Raw genomic sequence first — 22769 nt, 5'->3', positions numbered from 1 at the left:
TGGGTCTGCTTCTCGGAATTGCAGTGCCCAGAAAGTCGGAGCCTGCTGGGCACAGCGGCCACGGTAAGCATACCATCACGGAAGCACCAACACTATGCTTCCGGGGTCCCCATGCTCATTGAGTTCTATGGGACTCAAATGAGAATGTGGATTAACATTTACCAGCGCCTAACTTCCTGGAACGCTGGGGTTGTAATCCCCCAGTAATTCATGCAAGCCAGGCACCGGTAAATATTGCAAGTCCAGTGGCAACCTGCCGGTTTTACCGGCACGGCTACCTCCGGACTTGTAATGAGGCCCCATCATATGATTTGTGCGTATCACAAATCGAGACCATCCAGTCGTCCTTTACGTGCCAAGGACGAGGTATCTCGTCCTTGGGATTACCTCCCCAGTGCCATGGACGAGATAGCTCGTCCTTGGCACTTAAGGGGTTAATGAAGGCGAAAATGTTAGATGGCTTTGCATGGTGAAATACTGAAATCACCAAAAAAGGCCTTGGCACTGGGGGGGACAACCCTTGGCAGTTAATCATGCCAGCTTTGCACTGCAAATATACTCTTTGGAAAGAGTACTTTTGCAGTGCAAAAATACACTTTGCACCACTTTGTTCAACGTGTTTGTTGGCAGTGCAATGCACTACTTTTGTAGTGCAAAAATACACTCTGCACAGCTCTGTGAATCAGGGCCAGTTCATTGTGTTTGTTGGCAGTGCTAAGTCACTTTGCACTGCGCTACTTTTACACTGCAAAATTACTTTGCGCTGCAAAAATACATTTTGCACTGCTCTGTGAATCAGGGCCAGTTCAACTTGTTTGTTGGCAGTGCTAAGTCACTTTGCACTGTGCTACTTTTGCTGGGCAAAGTGACTTTGCACTGCAAAAATACACTTTGCACCACTCTGTGAATCAGAGGCGGTTCAACGTGTTTGTTGGCAGTGCACTGCGCTACCTTTGTAGTGCAAAAATACACTCTGCACCGCTCTGTGATTCAGGGCCAATTAAACGTGCTTGTTGGAAGTGCTAAGTCACTTTGAACTGCACTACTTTTGCAGTGCAAAGTGACTTTGCGTTGCAAAAATACACCTTACACCGCTCTGTGAATCAGGGCCGGTTCAACAGGTTTGTCGGCAGTGTTAAGTCACATTGCACTGTGCTACTTTTGCAGTGCAAAGTGAATTTGCTCTGCAAAAATACACTTTGCACCTCTCTGAGAATCAGGGCTAGTACAACGTGTTTGTTGGCAGTGCACAGCGCTACTTTTGTAGTGCAAAGAATACACTCTGCACCGCTCTGTGAATCACAGCCAGTTCAACAGGTTTGTTGGCACTGCTAAGTCACTTTGCAATGCGCTACTTTTGCAATGCAAAGTGACTTTGCGCTGCAAAATTGCACTTTGCACCGCTCTCTGAATCAAGGCCGGTTCAACATGTCTGTTGGCAGTGCAAAGTCACTCTGCACCGCGCTAAAAGTTCCATGAGTTGGACCCAGGGCCTTTTAATGGCTGTCATGCATGTTACTTGGCTGTATGGTGGATAACCTAAAAACCTAAATAATTTGCTCACCTATTACCCCTCATGAATATGTGAATTGAATGAACCCATTGGTTTTAGCTATAGAAGTAGATAATGGGACAATACATGTGGATTAAACACGTCGTTATTTGCTAAAATGGCCAATGACTACTTCACAGTGACTGGGAGACAAACATATACAAAGAGCAATTTGAAGAAAATAAAAATATGGATTGACACTAAGGAACCGTCATATCAGTTTTGCTACAAAGCTTCAAACTGCAATCCGGGAGAGACATTTTCCGTAGTGGTATAACCAGAGGTCGAAATGAGTGGGAACTAACATGAACTGATTTTCACTACTTTTCGTTTTACTGTAAATAGTTCCATTACTTTTCCAACCATTTTCACAATTCTACAAATATGATCCTTGCAATTAAAGCCTGCCTCTTCATTTCACTTGGGCTCTTGCCTAGCTTGTAAGCAGCAAAACCATGTGAAAGGCCTTAAAATACGGTTGCATTTTTACTCCCGTGTGCATGTCGAGTTAACAGCATAGAGTGCCTGCTCTTCTTAAAAAGGCACCGTTTGGGAAGACAGTTGTACAGACTGAGACACAAATATGCATCTATTTTGTTCTTATTAAAAGACCTAGGCAGAATATTGAAATAGCTTATGTGTTTAATTTGTGCAGCATTTTGGTGTGAATATTTGCACACTTTCCATGTTTTGTTAAATGAAAAGGGTGTCCATTCATTGTGCAATTGAGCGAGGGTACACCTGCAACACTTTCGAGTATTATTAGCACCTCCATGAGCATATCCCGGATCCTCCACACAGCAATGACAAAAGTACTGTACTCGATTACAATTAATGGCATTGCCCTGCTCAACATCGATCAAGATTTCGGTAGGGCAAAGGTCATCAGTTTTCTTTACACTTGATCAGTCATAGCTCGATCTCAATGGCACCTGGCCTCGAAAGATCGCTGTCTTTGTCTCCCCTCTGCCCCTCCACCTTTGCCTCGTTGCTCCTTGAAACACTTGTGTATAGGCGCGTTATAAATGTCATATCATATCAAATATGGAAAGAGAACGGACATCTGATACAACTATGTAACAAGACATCCCAAAGAAAGAAACATCTGAATGTTCGCTAGCCGTCCTTTCCTGGAACATCAATCATTCGCTTCAGGAAAAAGTCTGCAAATTCGCTTAGAACTTACACTTGAACTGAAATTGGTTTTGGCCAAAGAGAAGACAATTAAACATAATCCAGGTGGGCTCCATTCTTTGTTCATCCCTCTTGCTTAGCTGGCTACCCGTGCCCATCCGTGAACCCCTTAACACTTGCATTGCTCAGTGCCTCTGCCCCCTTCCCGCACCCACCTATGTGGTTACTTTCTCCTGTTAAACTTCTGGCTCTGGTCACAATACTTTACCTGCTGACGCGGAGGGTGTAGGAAGTATGTGATACCCATTTTGCCGAATGGAATTGAAGCAATGAGATTCCCCCGTTAGCACCTCGCCGCCGATGGGCTGCTCCATGGTCCTGTAGCAGTCGCCATAGTGGAAGCAGTTCTGTATGGAGTGGAAGCTGCCTTGGTAACCTGCGGAAAGAGATTGCAAATGAGAAACACTGCGGCATTGCATAAGAGCTCAACCAACAGCAGAGTACTTCAGTTAGATATGTCATAACTCATGTTTGATTCGCTGTAATCCTTTGAAAAATATCATTATCCATGTACTCTGTTAACATACAAGACCTTCCACCAACAATGATATTCATCAGTTAGAAGTCAGTGCAAGGAAAAAAGATGTGGATTGTAAACTTGGTGTTTGTAATTGCTGTTGTGGATTGATAGGATGGAGGGAGGGGAATCTAACCACTCCGCAGATGTGTTGACCTTCGATTCCCATAAGTCCTCATCATTCAATATATAGGCTAGGTCTGATGGATGTTGTTGTCCATAACATCTTAAAGTTTAAGGGTGTCATAAATAACAGGGGACACTAGTCTTAAGCTTCAATTGTGTGGGGTTAGAGCATTGGAGGGATAAAGCCAAAATAGCAGGATTCAAACATGTTGCTTCAAGAATTCATACAGACCATCGAGGCGAGCCCTGTGTTCAATGGTAAACATTTTCTGGATGTGATCATTTTTCAAATGTACCTTCAATGTGAACATCCAGAACTAGTCCAGCCCTCATGAACAGCCGAGTACTTAGGGGAGGGACCCCATGTTTCATGTGTTGTCCTCAAAACAAAGAGGCTTGTCCCCAATTGGGCCATTCAAAAACCTAATTTTGGTAAAGGTTATTTCGCCCCACAATGAATGATACTACATGTTGTGGTGGGCTAGAACAAGGCAAATTTACATGACATAAGAAGAATATTTAATATACCAAATATACCATTTTATTGTATTTAAGACCAATAATTCGTCCGTGAGATGGGGGTATTCAATTGCCCATATGGAACATATATACAACAGATTCAAAATAAATTTGATGCAATTATTACAAGAAGCTTATTCATTTACAAACAGCATAATGCAAAATGATAGAAACATATGAAGAAAACAGGGACCACAATGTCCCCCAGAGGTTACATGTGTCAAAGGATTACTCTTTCAGAATTACTGTCTGGCTACCCCCCTGAATTGAAAAAGCAAAACAAGAACAAGGAAAACATCATCCCCCATATCGATATGAATCTAGCGAATAAGGGAGTTCTTAGGAGGTCCAGATGTAAAAAGCCCATGATAAATTTGTTTGTGGCCTACAGACACATCCCATCATGTATTTTCCTAGCACCTATAACTGAGCAGGGTGCATGGACGGTGAGCGCTGTGCAATATATTGCTCCTCCGAGTACGAGGACATCTTCTGACCTCCAGTAAGATCCATGAACCCAGGACCCATAGCAAGCAATGATGCGCACGGAAGGTGGAGCCTCGTGAGGGAGGTCAACCTAAGTAAATGCGGCTACCCTAATTAATTAATACTTCTGAACCCTCACTGTCCTGAACACATTCCCGAGTGAGGTAGCAATGACTGTAGTACTCTTAAAGTTTCACCGCGAATGTAACTGTAGCAAAACAGGGTAACTCATCACAATTTAGGTTTGAGTGACCCCCATCTGTTAATCAAAGGCTGTGGGCCTCATTACACGGAATGCGGTAAACCATGGTGCTATTAGCACCATGGTTGCCGCCGGTACCATACCGGTACCACCATGGAGAAAAGGGGAATTACCACCCCATTCCAAGGTTGGCGGGGCAGTACTTCCCCCTTTCTCCATGGCCCTTCCCCATTCCCATTTTTGCCAAATAAGGCATAATGGGAATGGGGAAGGCGGTAATTACGGTACCGCAAATAGCGGTACCGTAATTAGCACCAAAGTCCCTTTGCAAGTCCCAACTTTAACGGCTGATCTACACCAGCCGTTAAGGTCGGGTCCCGCAAAGGGACCTCGTAGTAAGGCGGTAAGGGTTTACCGGTACCTGTGCCCTTACCGGTACCAGTAAACCCTTACCGCCTACCGTGTAATGAGGCCCTGTGTCTTATGGGAGACCAGCCAGCTGGTGGCCAGAAACATGGGCTGAATCCGACAGTAACAGCCTTCGTACCATTTCGCGCATCAGCGCCTCTCTGCTGGTCTACTATCTTATTTGCCCCCATGCCTGAGATGCCTTTTCTAGTTCCAGTGGTAGCCAAATTAATTTGTAATTATTTTTATGTGAAAAGGGAAACACAGGTGGGGCAAAGTCACTTTCACTTAAAAAAAGGCTGTTAGCACAGTGGGTTGCTAATAGCCTTAACGACCAGGTGGTAGGGCTTACCAGGCCAGTAATGGACCTAAACACTTGGTGAAGGCCCTCTCTTTGCTCGAGCTTATCATCTAGGGTTGTCCAACTCCAGGCCTCGAGTGCCGGAAACCTGACGAGTTTTCAGGATATCCCTCACGAATATTCATGGGAAACAATTTGCATACATTTAGGATCACTGTATGCAAATTTATCTCATGAATATCACTGAGGGATAACCTGAAAAACGGACATGGATTCGGCCCTCATGGCCTGGAGTTGGACAATGTCTGCAAGCCGACCATTACCAGCCTGGTAAGTCCTACTCTCTCCATGTAACGCTGTAGAGACACCATTTGTGCAGATTCTATATTTATCTGAATCCAGTAACTAGCCTTAGACTGCTTTGTTCTGCCTGTAGGATACCAGTTTGAAACTCTGGTTGGCTAAGCCAGACTTTTACCCTCACAAGATTGATACATTCAGTACCAGTAAAATGTGGTCATAATAAAATCCATTATTACAGTGTTTAGAAGTGGGAATAATATGGCATGAGGAACTTTACACACTTTCTGCAAACTTTCTACACACTTTGTAAAAAATACAATAGTTACTCAGGTTGCTGACAACCAATGTTTGGCTGCAATAGGAGTGTTGGTCTTGGTGAAGACAGGACATGTAGACTTCGAAGGCATGTGGGGGGGGCACATGTGCAGCTCCAGGTTTTGGATACCCGAGCTACCATTGCAGCGCGGGCAGTTCCTGGGATGTGGCGGGGCAGTAATGCAACCATTCAAATTGTGGATAATTGAGCTAGGACTGCTGTAATACAGTTTGGTGGGAGGCGTGTGGAGCAAGGGAACACATGAATACGTACTAGTTTGGAAAGCTACAGTCAAGAATTACTTTTGAATATGTATTGTGGGCAGAGTGGTGTGAACGCTATGCCATGTTATTATTCTTTTGAAGAGCGCTAACCGCCGCCAGCATTGGCTTTGCGGCGCAGATAGAACCTCCAATATAAATACAGGCATGGATAATACAAGACATTTATCCTATCAGGATGGTGAGCAGGTGTGTCTTGAGTGCCTTCCTGAATCTCAGATGGTTTTGGGTGTGATGTAAAGTTGGAGGTAGTCTGGTTCCACAGTTTAGCCACTGAGATGATGAAACAGCAGCCACCTGGTGTTCTCTTTCTGAAGCTGGGGTTGTGCAATATTCTTTTGGGTGATGCACAATGCAAGCATAAAGGGACATAGGGCGACATCTTTGGTTACTGTAAGGAAGGGCCGTTGCCAGGCAACGCCGGACGGGCCGTGAGGTGGAAGATAAGCTGGAGCGCTCAAGTAGACACTATCCACTATTGGTGTAATGTATTTCAGATATTGCTAAGTGTACGTAGACTTTAAAAGATAGGTAAAGTTGAATCCTTCTTTAATTCACATTATATGAGAAAAACAGCCTTGGTGGGCCTGATTCTGGGTACCAGCCTCCTTTAGTCTCAATAGTAGAATTTCATGATTCACAGTGGCGTAAACTACACGTATTGGACTGCTTAGGGTTTCTCACCTGAGGATTTCCCTCTATCTGTTATAACACAATCAAGGGCAGAGTCAATAATGGCGGTGTCTGGGGTCTAATTCCCTTGGATATGTCAGTGGACTGCGCCACTGTGATCAAGCCTCAGGTATGTTCCTCATAATTACTTAAATGTATCAAGTAGCCAAGTGTACAAACCCTACCTAACTTGCCCTTCAACCGAACTAAACTAAACGCTTATGTATTACTACTCCTAGAGAACGCTGGTGGTCCGCTTATCTAGGGTGAGGGGATAGTGTAAGAAACTTGCCCTGTCTCTAAACTTCTTGGGTCAGATTCAGCAATCAATCACTTTTACATAAAAGACACATGTCAAAAGAAACCAAGATCATGTGTCATCTGCTTTCACAAATGAAATATATTTAAATGTATTCACTTTCTTCGTTTAGCAGGTATACAAAATGCAAAAAAGTTACCAGTTTTTGTATGTGCTCATGTATAAACATAAGACTACACAAAAGATCGAGGTAACTTGATGTTCAACCCCAGACACTAGACCAGAGTCTTATGTATTCCAGACTCTTTTCATCGTGTTTTTGGGATGTGTTACCATCCTTTCTTAAAATGTAGAAAAGATCAATCATTCACCTTTGACCATTCCTATGGTCGATTTTGTTCTCAAGGTCGGATTAGGCCTACCGGTTTCAGTAGACTGGTTTAGTATGGCCACTATTGCAGCACAAAGGTATGTGCTGTACTCAAACACATGCAGCTTTGCTTCTCTTTACTGATGTTCCCCACCCTCATCTTGTTGTCCCAGGTGTTGTCGGTCGATATTGGACAGTGCGAGTGTGGATTACTTCTTGATGGACGTCATAAATTGTATGTTCCAGAAACTACCTATTGATTTCAGGTTCCTCACTCTCTGTGTCTCCGGGGCGGTCTGCTGCGGACCATACCTTTGAGCTGCAATAGTGGCCCTGAAGAATGGCTTTACTAAATCAGTCCACTGAAATCGGTACGCTCCATCTGACCGCACTGTTTGAGGCAGGTGTTTGAAAATTAGTAAGTTCTCCTCCAGTAGGAAGACAGTCCGCGTCAGCCAGCAAGAACAACCTTTCTGCAAAAATGTTATCTTAGTCTCAAAAGTGAACATTAACTGTTAGCTGCCAAGTCAGGCCCATTTGCAACATCGTTGCAAGGTTCTTGGCTACAGCGGTCTGGTTTAATATGGCGACATGTTCCTTCCAGTCCTATCTGTTTCGTTTAGCTCCACTAAATAAAATAGGTCGCGTCTCACCGGATTTATGGTTTAGCCAAGAGAAGACCACCTGTACAAATAGGTAAAGTGGGATAACCCAGAGAGAGACTGCGCCCAGTATTCCAAAAAAAATATTTATTTTTTATCACAAGGTGTCCTTATATGATGACACGTGTTTCGGTCTTCCTTGAGACCTTTTTCAAATCAGGGCTTATTTTCTCTAATTTTCTCTAGTGCCCCAAATAGGTTTAGCAGAACTGGTCCGCTCGTCAATATTCTGGTTAGATCCCTTAAGGCCGTTGTATCACGTCTAATTGCGTGCTCCTTATGTCTCGAGGGGGCACCAGTCGGCGTCCTCTCTATAATTATTTGGTTTGTGGATTCCCATGGCAACGGATCCATGGAGTAGTCCTTTGTCCTTGCCAATTGCAGTGAAGCATGGCAGCCATGTTGTAAGGAGAAAAAATGCGAGGAATGGATGTAGGAATAGAGTATTCCCGTATTCACACTCAGAGTCCTTGTTTGATTATCTAGTTTTTGCTATTCTGGTGTGTGCCGAATGGCATCCTATCAATATGTGTTAGCAGAGACCAATAAGGGTCTGAGGAAAATTTAAAGGTGTTATAATAGATTTATTGCATGTCATAAACTGAACATTTGAAACACGTCCTTTCTCAAGCATGTCAATCAAATGGCCCGGGGTACTGATAAAACAGATGTGATGGATATGTTATGCAATAATTAAGGTTACTTAATGCAGGATTGGAAGTACATAGTTATCCAAACGCAATTATTTCCGTCACAAAATACATGATACTTGGGGGGAAAGTAAATAAATTATGAAAACCCTATTAATTGTCCAAAAGGGACATATGAGGTGGCTCATTGTCATGTAATCAAACCTTTTCACCTATCCAGAGTGTAGATAATGCACTTGTTTTAGGTAAACACATAGTGATAGTAGCTTGGTCACCGAACTCTATACATTATCACTTTCACTTTAATTTAGAAGAAACACTGTATTCAAAGTTCTTGTTAGGTTTCATAAAGAAAAGACACCATTTCATTGTCAATTTTAAAGCCGAGTACTGTAGAATTGAATTTGCAGGTTATTCTCACCTCGGCTTGCCATAATTTCCATTCTTTGTTCCTTCCTCGTCGTCCCAGTGTCACTCTCTGTAGACCAATGAACTTAATATCTGCCTTATTGTCCATTTGATGTTTCTCTTGCCAATGGCATGCAAGTGGTAGTCTTAGGTCTTGACTGCCGATTTTAGCTAAATGTTCTCTTACACGGATCCTTAATTCTCTGATCGTGCTGCCAATGTAGACCAGGTTGCATACACAAATGATTCCATAAACAACATATTTTCTCCTGCAATTGATAGGTTGTAAGATTGTCAGCATTTTTTTATTGGCATTAGTAAATGAGTCCGTTTTCCTATGTGCATATTTGTACATCGTGCATGACCCACATTGCCTGAATCCATTAGTTTTTACTTTTAACCAGTTTGATGAATCCTCCATGCCTGGATCTGGTAAATTGGATGGACTCAGTTTGTTTTTCAATGTTTGTGCTCTTTTGAAGGTAATCCTCGGTTTGTCATCCACATAGTTCGCGATGTTCTCATCTAGTTTGAGAAGATACAAATGTTTAGCTAAGATTTTGTGCAAAGTTCTATAGTCACTACGAAATTTCGTGATGAATCCAATTGTGGATTGTTCCGGCACTTCATTCTTGGATGTTAATGTTTGCTCTTGTGTTATTGCTAAACCTTTGTCCAAGGCTTTGTTAACACAGTGTTCTGAATAGCCTCTAGCCAGAAATCTTGGTTTGAGTAGCGTGCATTCCTTCTCAAAGTGGTCCTTTGTTTGACAATTTCTCCTGGCTCTTAAAAATTCCCCTGATGGTATGTTGAGGGTGATGGGTCTATGGTGGCAGCTTTCTGCGTGTAGGATTGAGTTTACCTCCGTTGGTTTCCGATATGTGCAGGTCCTGATTTGGTTTTGCTCAATGTATATTGTGAGATCCAGAAAGTTTATGCTTCTCGCGGTGCAGGTGCCAGTGAATTGTATGCTCATTTCATTGAGGTTGATCCTATTCTTGAATTCTGTAAACTCTGATTCTTTTCCTTTCCATATTATCAGCACATCATCAATGTAACTCATCCAATGCACAAGTTCTTTTTGGTATGCTTTGTCTGGATAGATGACTGTGTCTTCAAACAAGCCCATAAAAATGTTTGCTTGGGCCGGGGCGTATTTGGTGCCCATTGCAACGCCCTTGGTCTGTCTGTAGTAACAGTTATTAAAGTTGAAAATGTTACACTCGAAAGTTAATTCCAACATTTCTTTTACCATTTGGATCTGATGGTACATTCATGCCAAATCCTCCTTAAATGTATGGTCTATTGTTTTTAAAGCCCATGTGTACTCGATAGATGTGTACAGCGCTCTTACATCCTAGCTTGCACGACGATAATCACTCTCCAAATTCAAAGATTTTAGCTTTATACTAACATCGGTAGTGTCTTTTAGATACGCTTTCAATTGCATCGCTCTGGGTCTTAGGATATTATCCAGATACTGGCAGATATTCTCTGTTGTCCAACCAATCCCACTTAGGTTCCATTTGCAACATGTCTTTCAGTGACAGCTCCTCCATAATGGGTGAGGGGGGACCAACCCGCTAGAAGTCTCACTCATTATAGAGTAGCCAATCCAGCCCATTGTCAACGCTGAGCGATCCTGGGCTCGCTGAATCTGCTGAAGGGAAACCACGTTTCCCTTTGACAGTTTAATTCCTCAGCGTGCATGCTCATTGAGCCATGCAAGGCCAAGGCATTTTGTTCCTCCAGCCTTGCATGACCCATTAGGGATGATGGCTCAGAATTACAGATTTGAATGTGATCGGGGCCATTAGGTGCCTCGCCGCACATTCAAAGGGACTGGAGGGGAGCAAAGTCGGCGCTCAAACTCCTTTGCTTGCATGTACATGAGCCAGGAAGCGTGCTTCCTGGTTCCTGTTCGTGTGCAGCGGGAGCCCGAGGGCTTCCTTATTTCTGCCGGCTTGTGGAGTGAAACAGAGTCTGGACCGGGCACAAAGTAAGAGAAATGTATTTTATAAGTGCATGCACATGTGAATGAATTAATGTGTGCAAGTCTGATGCATGGGTGGGTGCTGGGTGCACGTATGAATGATTGAGCGCATGATGTATGGGTGCGCTAGTAAATGCGGTAAAATTGAGCGCGCAAATGTTTTGTGGATGTGTGTCATGGTGTGTGTGGTTGTTGATGCAGGCCCTGCTGCTGAATTTTGGGGGGTAAGGAGGACCACAGCATGATCAAAGATGCTTAATAAAAACAATACCATGCCTTATAAACCTTTATTCCACTGGATAGTATTTAAAAGGTATTTAAAAGGTGTATACAAGGATACCTTTCACACATCTAGTGTTGTTTTAGAAGGAGACACCCATCCTTTCTCCCCTCTATACCAGGGTGCAGACCGAGTTTAGGATGGTGGAATGCTATTGTGTATGATGTTCCTGGTTCTTCACTGACTGTTGGGAGGCCTAGAAGAATTCTGCAGGATAAGTAAGTTTGTGATAAACAATATCTAAAAGTGTGATTTTGCTGTTATGCTCATCATGGAAAATGATCTCTGAACTGGTCCACTGGTACTCTCTACACATCTAAACATGGCATGCCTGCCACCTCTGCCACTAGATTGGATGGACCATGCCACAATCTGCATCCAGCTCCATCACACCACCCACAACCAGACAACACTGAGCAAGACAACATGCTGCACATTCAAGAACTGTCCCCTAGATGCACCAGAAGGCACCCTCACCTCTCTGGCAACCAGACTCGAGCCCTCAGCAAAAATATCCCACCAGTTCAGAACACTCAGCCACACAATGATAGACACGGCCATCTGTTGTGGGAAGGATAGAAATGCAAGTGGGAGAGCAGTGGTTCACGCTGCTGCTTTCCCAGGTCAAAGAAAACAGAGGAAAGGTTCCGGATTGAACCTCTCCTGCATTGTGTCTTTTCCCCTTAGTCCTATTCTTGTACTTTTTCAAAACAGGTACCGGGGAATCTCATTCATTTTCCTGCAAAGCTGGTCCCGTTTATTTATTTATTTATTTATTTAGTAGCATGTATAAAGCGCTCAGCAGCCCTTGGGCATTGTGGCGCTGTTACAGAAATCCTTGCTGGTTACAGATGGTACATGGATTTGGGATGCACTCTGAAATGTGCAGAAATGGCACTTATTTTTGCAAATGTGCAAAGGGAGGGGACAATGGCATTTGAATGTGTGCATCCAAGATGCACACATTCACGTGCCCTTTATGGATTGGATGCAGCGTTTTTAGTGCAAGTGGCACATCTCATCAATTGCGCCAAAACTATTCAGAAAATCTGGCCCAGGGAGGACAGAAATGCTTTAATTCCCAAAATACATTTGCTTTCTGGATAGTATTCCACCCCTTTGTCAGGAGACGCGGAGCAGGTGGTAACATGCCTAAAGGATTGGATGCAGTACACTCTCCACTGTGATCATTCGTTTAGGAAAATCTAGAATATATCCATCACAGAAGCCAATATAGGACTGAAGTTTGTCATTTTAATTCACGGTTCATGTTGTCGTTAAATGTCCATAGGCATCTCAAGGCAAACAGTAGAACCACCTCTTTCTGGAGTATCAAAGTTCAAAATCCACCTTGAAGCTTTCAAACTGGACATTTTTCGCAAACAGGAACTGGGTCTTTATTTGCAAATAAGTGAGTACATTTATTTATTTATTTATTTATTTATTATTGTTTTCCGAGTGGTCGACAAGTTTATTTTCACCACTAGGTGAAATGATCTGGCAAGTACAATAATAATGGGATAATAAGACTATTGTGCAGCAATAAATAACATCACATTTTCATGTAGCACTTCAGGCCTGCTTCCTCCTGCTTGCAAGTCATCTAATACAGTGTACTGCTCCGGATTGCAAAGTAGGCATTTTGTGTAGGAAGTACTAGCGGAAAGTGTTGTCCTTTTACGTTTAAAAGGAACACGGCTCTCTGGAATTGCTTTGGACTGAGCCCCTAATTTACGGCTGTGAGCCTTCATTTTGTCAATGCCTTTTCGTTGTTTGTGAAGAGGAAACATCGTGTAATACGCGCACGATTGGCCGGCCTGCCTCACTTCTCAAACCTTGAACGGTCATTGAAAATATTCTGAAAGTGAAAGCCCTTGCTCTCTTGTTTCCAAAAGCGTGTGTGAAATACGAGTACACCTATTTTTCTCGACCCGTTTATAACCAAATCTGTCAATTCTGCCATAAGAACGAATTGCTTAAATGTCCACTTGTGGTTTTTAGTTACTTAGCTCATTATGGGAACGTAACCGCGCGTCATGGCTTGCTTGCATACATCTGCCAGGTTGTGCTGGCGCACTGAAGCTTTTTTTTCAGTTGAATAATACACTGAACATCAGGCTGTGTTAGCTCATTTTCCCTTACACAAATCATTGGCGTGACATCATTGTTTCACTTTTCCCCCGGGACAATGGGTTTCATTTACGAACATAGGAGCTCCTAGGCCAGCGCTGTACTTTCCAGCCGCTGACACTTTGAATGTATGCGATGGGATTCAAAAAACACAAAAATAGCTAACAAGCAACAGAGAGCTGTACAAAGTGAGGGGCAAGAGTATTATGGTGGAGCGGGAAGGGCAGCTCAATCTGGGGCCAGGTGCAGTCTGAAGTGGAAGGCTTTCATTTAATACCTGGAGAGATCAACAGTTAGGGTGTGTCTTTTTTTATTTTATTTTTTTAGTTTTAGCTGTTGAGTGGTGCTCTGGAACGAAGATAATACATTAAAGTAGAGCCAGGAGGAGATAGGACGTGAGGAGGGACACCCAGCCTGCGCTCATTGTTTGGTTATTTGCCCACCCATTGTCCGCCAGCTAGCCACTACTCCTAACCAAAAACTAACCCTACAGCGATCTCTTTGAGCTTGCTCTAACATGCAGAATCATCAAACTATATTTAATTATTATTTATTTCTTAGAAATTCTTGTAACATCGCGCCACATTCCTTTGAGCCTCAGGGCTCGCACACGTAAACAACAGGACAAACAAGGAGCACAAGTAGCATTGAAAACAATGCGAAGAGAAGAACCAGGGGCGAAACTCAAAATCCAAACGGGAGAACTCGTAGAATAGAACAGAATATGCTGTAAAAGGCCTGCCAGTGTTATTTCTGGGCAGTTTTCAGACAGTCGATGGCTTGATTGCTGCTGTAATTGAGCTCCTGCTCTTATATCTACTAACCAAGAATTGCTTCAGCTACTTGATTGATAAGAATATTGGTCTGCTCCTTGTACTTACCTGAAGTCCTATTGAAAACAGGCACTGGCAAACACCAAGATGTTTGGCTTACTTTTCTGTATTAGATAGGCATTTGCAAGGTTTACATCATATACCCAGGTACTGAAAGAAATGTGAAGCTGTTTCCATGTTTTGGCCAGGTAATACCATTATGGCAGTGTGACAAAACTATTTCTGCTCTGCCTGAGTACACGGATGATTAATGGCTAAACCGCCTACTCAGTCCCCACACTTCTACAAACCAACAGCGATCCCAATCATAAAGGGAAAGCAGGCACAGCCAAGAGATATACCTCCTTCGCCTTTGTGTTAATGTGGGCTGAGAAATGGCTATACTCCCAAACAGAGTATGAATGTGAGCCAGTAGCAACCCAAACATCAATAGTACACTCTTCCAAAATAAAAGATAGTCCAATCAAGGTTCTATAACAATATATACTTTAATTACACAGATCAATTGTATACTTAACTATCAAAAACACTATGAAATTCCACCGCTCTAAAGAAAGAGAAATGCAGAATGTAATTAGGAGGGAGAGAAACCAGGCAAGAAATGCAACAAGGAGTTCAAAAAGATATGTCTTGTAGGACAAAGGTGCAAAAGGAATCAGGACTCAGATGCAGAGAGTCACTGTGGTCCACACAGGGAGCAGACATCAATCTAGGCTCCAGATGATGCTTGTAGCGGTTTGATGCAGCGTTCTAATGAAGCTGGTCAACGGGGTCACGAGGGTTGGTTTGATGTTTGATCATGGGTCAAAGATGTTGATGCTGGTGTAGAGGAGCAGCTGCATTCCTCTGCAGGAAATCTCTCCCCCTACCTCCTATATGTTGCAAGCCTGAGATCGTGCCATGCTTAACACCAGCAGTTGTACCAATTCCACAGCGTATATTTGAAAGAAGGTACCCATTGAGAAAACCCTATCAAATGTATCCCCGAAGAGATGACAATCTGAGGGAAGAACTCCCCGAAGGAATATGAAAAGGAGCAAAAGAGGAGCTGGTGATGTCATGAAAGACGAGCTAAGAATACTGGCTGAAGACTCGCTACACATACTTCAACATTGACAGGAACACCATAAAGGTTGCAAAGGAGGTCAAGACCCTGGGAGTTTATCTGGACTCCACTATTTCTCTCAAGAAACAATTAAGTGCCATTGCTTCAACATCTGCTTATACCAATAAGCTGATCAATGCTTGCAAATCTTACCTGTCTCCTAACAGCTGCATCACTCTAGCTAGGGCTCTAGTCCTATCAAAGATACACTATTGTAACACTCTCTTCGTAGGCTCCTCAGAACAGAACCTCAATAGACTACAGGTCCTTCAGAATAATGCCTTGAGATCAGCGTTAAACATCCCGGTGCACGATAGAATTTCGCTCCGCACTTTAGTGATCGTGCATAAATGTCTTTCAAACTCTGCCCCAAAATACCTGTCTGACAAATTCTCTAGGCACAAACCAGCCAGACTGACTAGCTCTTTCTACTCACATTGCCTCACCATCCCGAGGTACAATCTAAAAACGGCAGGTGGAGCCAGCTTCCCAGTACTGCCCGCCAAATGCTGGAATCCTCTCCCTCTCACGATCAGAGCCGAACCCTCCTTCTGGCCCTTCAGAGCCAAAGTGAAGAGCTGCCTCTCAGACAAACAACACTAATAGGCCCCAGGTTTCAATAACGATCCTCCGCTGCTGTAGTCTTTACACCTATGTTTCTATGTAGCTTAACACAAACTCACACTGTCTCAACTTGTTTTCCCTTGCACCATCAACCAAAATGTAACCACCGGTGACGCTCCCATGCACATTTCTGTATTAATTTGCAAGTCAACCAACCTGTAATAAATGGTCGACAAGCACTGATGTCCATTATACTATATTATGCTTCTGTAACTATGTCAAAAGATCAAGAGCCCAGTTATCTCAGGGTCAGGTCCTCATTACAAATAATAAACGAACCTAACCATTCCAACTTTGACTGCGCTTGCGTCTGTGCGTCCACTTACTGTGTGATGCCCTCGCATTCCTTGATCGTGTGTGCTCCCCGCCCTTTCATCCTCCACTGCGCTCGTGCCTGCACGTCCTCTGCCCGCATGGTTCATTCACAATCCCTTGATCGTGTGTGCTCTCCGCCCTCCCATCCTTGGCTGCGTTCGTGCCTGCACATCCTCTGCCCACGTGGTTCACTTGCAATCCTCTATGACATGTCCTCCGCACTCCTTCCATCCTTGGCTATGCTCTGAATCTGTTGGTTGTCTCAATGACCATCAGTCTGGCTTCAGAGTGTCCAGAAGCACAGAAACTGCTCTCCTGAACCTCTGTGAAGATCTGCTCTCTCTTCTGCTTTTGATACTGTCAACCATGCCACCCTGATCAGTCGGCTCCGTGATAACCTGGTTATCACTAATGAGGCCCTGGCTTGGCTGAACTCCTTTCTCTCTGACCGACCATACCAGGTCCAACTTGAGAAATGTCCCTGTGTTGCTTTCCCTTCATTGCAGATATGGGTCATGAAATGTAGCCTGTACAGCTGCTGCCAGCTGCTGCCTGCTACTGGTCAGATTACAGGCTCCCACCCACATCCTGGGCTCTGTAATTTGACCTAGACTGGGCCCCATACATCATACTGTTCAATATATGGCACCAGAGGTCTACAAGGTTTGTGATGCAACACATGCTATCTGGAAAGTTCTACATTGAAACTTGGTCTACAATGTATCAAAAAAGACTACATTGAACAAATGACCCCAAGTTAAGAAGTCTGAGGAATTCTCTCTTCACCTGCCAAGTGCTAATGATTTCATGTGACCTCAAATCACCCCAGTTGTTAATGCAATGCAACAATGTCTCACATGGGCGGTGCTTAGAAACATGTTATAAATGATAGTGGCTACCTTGAGGGGCCTGCTGCGTGGGTGGGTTGTCGAACTGCGAGTACTGCTTGTTTGCACCTCCCTGGAATTGTGGCCCGTTTGGCGATTCTCTTTGAGGTGGCTGCGAACCGCTTTTGGACATCAGGGACGTGGCACCTAAGGTCTTCATAGGGCTGGCGAGATGGGAGAGAATATTTGAAACATGCCTGCAAAAATGAAAACAAACATTGAGAACCCTTTTAATAAATCAATGACACACTTCATTTTTTAAATTTAACTGACAGAAACTTGTATATAGCATGAGGGTGGGAGCCACGTCATGAGTTCTGCATTTGGTAAAGTCACAGCAGCAGTTGCTGACAGCGGTGCGATTAGAGGTAAAAAAAACAGGTATTTTACGCATAGTTTGAAAGTTTTGCAAAAGAAGCTATTAAAAATACAAACATGTTAATTATTTAATCATACTAACATTAATAACTTGTTCTTTTTAACATTTTACATTGTGAATTTCTAACATCAGTTCCAGAAAATATTGTAGTCGTAATAAAAACGTTACGCTTGTCTAACTGACAAAAGCACATTATAAAAAACTTAAGATAACCATATCTGTTATTTTGTGCTAGAACATTATCATTCCAAGATGGGCAGTCTGGTACATGCCTAGGAGTAACCAGTGTATATAACGAAAAAAAAAATAATTACATACATTTTAAATGTAAAAGTATATATGAGGGTTGGGTTAAGGGATTAAAAGGGTGGGGGTAATAGGGGTAGGGTAAAAAGGCAGTAGAAACAGGGGGCTTAGGGGGGACCCACCTAAATTTAAAAAAAAATAATAATTTGGCTTTTTTTATTATTTAGTTGACTTTTTAAAGTATGTCGTTATTTTGGGTGTCATTGTAAAGACATGCAACCAACTCGTGTACTCTTTCAAAGGGACACTTAACACCAGTGAAGGTAGGTTCCAGCCGCTATGCGTGAAATCAAAGAGCATTTTAGGAACATAGATAAGCCTGCAGACCTTTGTATCTAACACATTTATCTCTGATAAAAAAAAAAGGTTGTATGCTTCAATCACTAAATACAAAATTCACACTGGACTCGGTGCTCAATTTGTTTTTCCAGACACTCACTTTAACAATTAAATGTTTGTGACACTGAACCATATAAGTTCATTCTCTCATCCTAGTGATTTTAATGTGAGGATAGGATGTCTGCATCATCATTTCCTCCACTGGAAGATAGCCTGATATTCAGTGTGTACACTTGTTGGAAGGTTAGCGCTTCTGTGTGGCTTGTCATCAGAATGAGTAAGTATTTATCAACTAGAAAACATTTACATATTAGGAGTGTAACAAAGGCGTCAAACATTTCCCAATCAGGATAACAAAAATAATAATTGTAACCGTGCAATAGAGATTTTGGCTCCAGGGTACTAGATTAACGTGTTTAGAAGTAGAAGATTTTCAAGAAACATATCTAGGGTGCATTGAATGACTAACGGGATGCAGGCTCAGCAGTAATTACACATAGAGGAAACATAGCGCTTTGAAGCACTTCACCTGTGTATAAGCTCTATATAAATAAACAATAATTACATAGAATTGGAGTAGTGTGCCAACAAAACAATGGGCTAGGAAACACAACTTAATCTGAGACTTAGGGGCTCATCCTGAGTACCCCGGTTTTCTGCCGGTAATTCCAGTGGGATACCGGGAAACTACCAAACCATCTCTGCCGCCCGATATCCCACTAGGGGCCTGATCTACCAGCAGCTCGGCCTGCCGCTAGATCAGAGTCCCTACCGGCAGACTTGGAGTATGCCGGTCTGGAAAGGTGCCGGTCTACGTTTTTAGGGGCACTTTATTTCAAGACCTGCCCACTCGTAATGAGGGCAGGAGGAATAATGCCCCCACCCAATCCTTTGCAATCATGCTCTTGATTGATAAACAGTTTACAATACATTTGACGATGGGAGGGCTTCTAAGCATGAACGTGCACATAGAGAAAAGGACCCATTGTTTATTTATTTCATTATAAAATATAGACCATGAGGGGTGCTAATAAGAGTTTTTTTCTTTTTGTCTAACCCCTTCTTCTGCTTTTGCTTTGATGCTATTCAAATTCTTTTTAGAATTCCACACTTTTTGAATCTGCCCTGAGAAGTGCACAAGACATAAGTTGGCTGTATACGTATAATGTTGGTTTAATATACCTGCATTTGGTTGTCATCTGCATAAATAGTCACGTGGACTTAACTAATAGACTCTCATATACCATTTCTACGTTTATCCAAACCAACCAACAAGAAAACCCCAAATACAACACATTGTTAAGAAAACATAGTAATTGTTTTGTTCATTTAGTCAACAAGTTGACTAGAACAGCATAAGTCTGATCATGACTCAGTTCATAAACAATTCTCACCTATATTACATTAAAAGCATTGGTGCAGCACAATAGCTCAGAAAAACCCAGATGTGACAAATTACTCTTTGTCAGGGACAGGCAAAGACTCTCTGTTTGTTTGGCCATACTAGCTGATAAACTAAACAACTATACCTTATAGTAAACTACAACATATTCTTCAAAGAGCAGGGCACATACAGGGTTACGCTCTTGCCACACTCCACCAGTGGATTCCTTCCAGCATATCTGCAGTGTTTATTACTGGTCTAATGTGTGTCATCTCCCTCCCCAACAACGAGAATAAAGAATTTTATCCAAGATTCAAGGATTCTCCAATGCTATCTGCCTGGGTATGATTTCAGATAACACATTCATTCACCCCACACCTGCAGGAGCTAGCAGCATTCTCTGCCACTGCGCTCCAAGGGCTCATCTGATTTCCGAAAAAGGGTTTCATTAAGAAACAAAAAGAGGCACAAAGTAGTATTGCAATCAGTGGAAGAAAAGCTAATACATAATTAAGAGAGCATGTGACATTTCACCTGGCCTGAAGGCATAGTCCTAAATCACTGATTTGCTTGACACATGTCAAGGCCTTTGCCTTTCAGTTGAGGTGCACAGGTAGTGCTTCATTGTCTCATTTAGCAGAGTATGGCAGGTCCCTGTGTTCAGATCTCATTGCTTGAATGAAGGAAAAAGATTATATTTAACATGTGATCCTGGGCTACCGGGACATCTATCAGGAATCGTTATATCATGCCTAGATTAAACATTGCTTCATTTAATAACATTCTGTCACCCTATAGTGGAATTAGAGGTTGCACACAAAGCACATAGGAAGTGCAAATAAAATATATTGTTTCGTACATAATTGATAGTTTCTGGTGGTCTAGTTAGTAGAAATTGAAGACTAATCTGCCAATTTACTTTATTCAAACTTTAATACTCTGGGATGTTGACTTTACAACCAATTGCAATCCAGTCCATATTGCATACATTCTATTGCACTGGGCGATAGTTCCAGGATCTGGACCTGAGTCAGTTGGACAATAACCTTTGCATGATACTAGAAATCAAAGTGGAGGAACTAATTAAGCTGTCTCTCTCCAAAAGCAGCATGGTTTCCGGCAGTGAAAGTAATTGACGTGAGTGTCTACACAAATGAAAATAAAATGTTCCTAGAATCTTTTGGGGTTACTCAGCATATTTGAGAAAAAAAATGGAAAGTAAAATATAATTAATTATTGAAAAATAAATGAACTAAACAGAACCCCTATCAGTGAGCCTCATTAAAAAACAGAGTATGGAATCAAACAGTACAGCCGATTGACAGTGTACTTGCTAATCCTTGGCAAAATAGGTGCTAAATATCACAATGTGCAGCAGTTCAATAATAATCTTGCCCAACTATCCATGTATACACTGCTTGCATATTTTACATCACTTTAATTTTCACAGCATTAATAACATGTATTGATACCAGAGAACGGTTGCATAAATACCTCTACTGTCAACATTCAATAGAAATCAATCCCCCCATATAGATATGGTGCTGAGGGTTGCCAGTATGATCATGCAATTTGCATATATGCTATAAATCTTTGCATCTAATTATGCAGATTTGGTTGAAAAAAAGGGTTATATCATTTTAGAATGGACAGGATATTGGTTCACCCAACACAGAAGACTGGTTTTATTATTTCCTAATACAGAGATGAATACAGCTCCCACTTCAGTTCGTAGATTGGGTCCCACAGGTGCAAAGCCCTTCCCACACTCTGCAATGTAATTTAATTTGGCATAATTTGTAAGGGGAATAGTAGTGACAAAGTTATGTCTCATTTTAAGTATCTATGACTTTCAGAGGTTGCAGGTTATCTAGTAATTCTCGGTTATCCTATGGAATATGACCATTCAAATCCCAACCTAATTGGTTGACTACACCTGTAAAAACACTCTGGGTAAAGATTTATTGGATTTAATTAACTGTGCTTTAGCTGCACAGATGCACAGATATGTATTCAGTTGTAAACTGTATACACTGAACTGAAAAATGCTATTGGTTCTTATTGCAATTAAATTGCACTTGCTATTAAAAAACAGTGTGAAAAAGGTGCATTTCCGGCTACAGTATTGATCTATTTTATTTGAAATGGGCTTTCCCAGTGGCATCACTTCCCCAGTTCCCTTTCACTCCAAGGACTGACTTAGCAGGGCAGTGATTCTAGGAAACCTATCTGTTTGGATGGGGACATTTTATACTCACTTTTGAATAATGTTTTAAGGCACTGTGCCAGGATATACTTCATGAATTTACAAACCAACTCCCAGCCAGCAAGCTTTCCTCTTTTCTGCTCACCCTCTCCTTAATCCTTGGAAAGCAGGCCATTTTCATGTATATCTGCTTCAGGCTGCCTCATGAACAAAGATTCATCACCTCTAGACATTATCAAAGATCAGCACTCATCCATTTGGAACAGGTGTTCTCCTTCCCTGCCACTTTTATTTCCCGAGTTCACCAGTGTATCTTTCGGCCTCTGCACTGCTATTTTTATAATCATGTTTCCCATGCTTTGTCAAGATGATGTCACACTTTTTGATTGGTTAAATGATTCCATTGGCTTAATAGTCAAACACTCCAAGAGAATATACCCACCAATCTTCATATGTTGATCAATATTCTAAACACACGTGAAACGGTTGCCTGATCTGAATGCTTTCGAAATTCAAAATCATTTATTTTCCATATTTCACTGTGGCAACATTACACTTCAATGAAATATAGATTTCTGGGTTCCCATGGTCCCGCCGAACACAGGTATATGCAACATGAATTTGTATGATCAAATATAAGACCCCACTGTTTTAACACACTTTTCATTTTGATTGTCAGTCATATGGTTCTCTGGATTGATATTTAAAATACATTTGGAAATGCTTGAATAATGTTAATATCAATGACCCAATATATTTCTG

At 42.2% G+C, this 22769-nt stretch overlaps 1 protein-coding gene across 3 annotated transcripts in view; it reads right to left on the bottom strand.

Moving 5' to 3' along the window:
• GLIS1 (GLIS family zinc finger 1) overlaps window positions 1-22769 on the bottom strand; it is a 1244663-nt gene that overhangs the window by 17792 nt on the left and 1204102 nt on the right. For all 3 annotated transcript variants that reach the window (XM_069642164.1, XM_069642165.1, XM_069642166.1), the window contains exons 8-9: window positions 17406-17590; window positions 2955-3122 (exon numbers count right to left, since the gene is read on the bottom strand). In XM_069642164.1, the coding sequence (XP_069498265.1) occupies window positions 2955-3122; window positions 17406-17590 (353 nt within the window). The remainder of the gene's footprint in view (window positions 1-2954; window positions 3123-17405; window positions 17591-22769) is intronic.

Source organism: Ambystoma mexicanum, chromosome 1q (assembly GCF_040938575.1).
Source record: "Ambystoma mexicanum isolate Mex_15411 chromosome 1q, UKY_AmexF1_1, whole genome shotgun sequence".
In the NCBI taxonomy this organism is placed as follows: domain Eukaryota; kingdom Metazoa; phylum Chordata; class Amphibia; order Caudata; family Ambystomatidae; genus Ambystoma; species Ambystoma mexicanum.
This window is presented reverse-complemented; position numbering and strand designations above follow the sequence as displayed.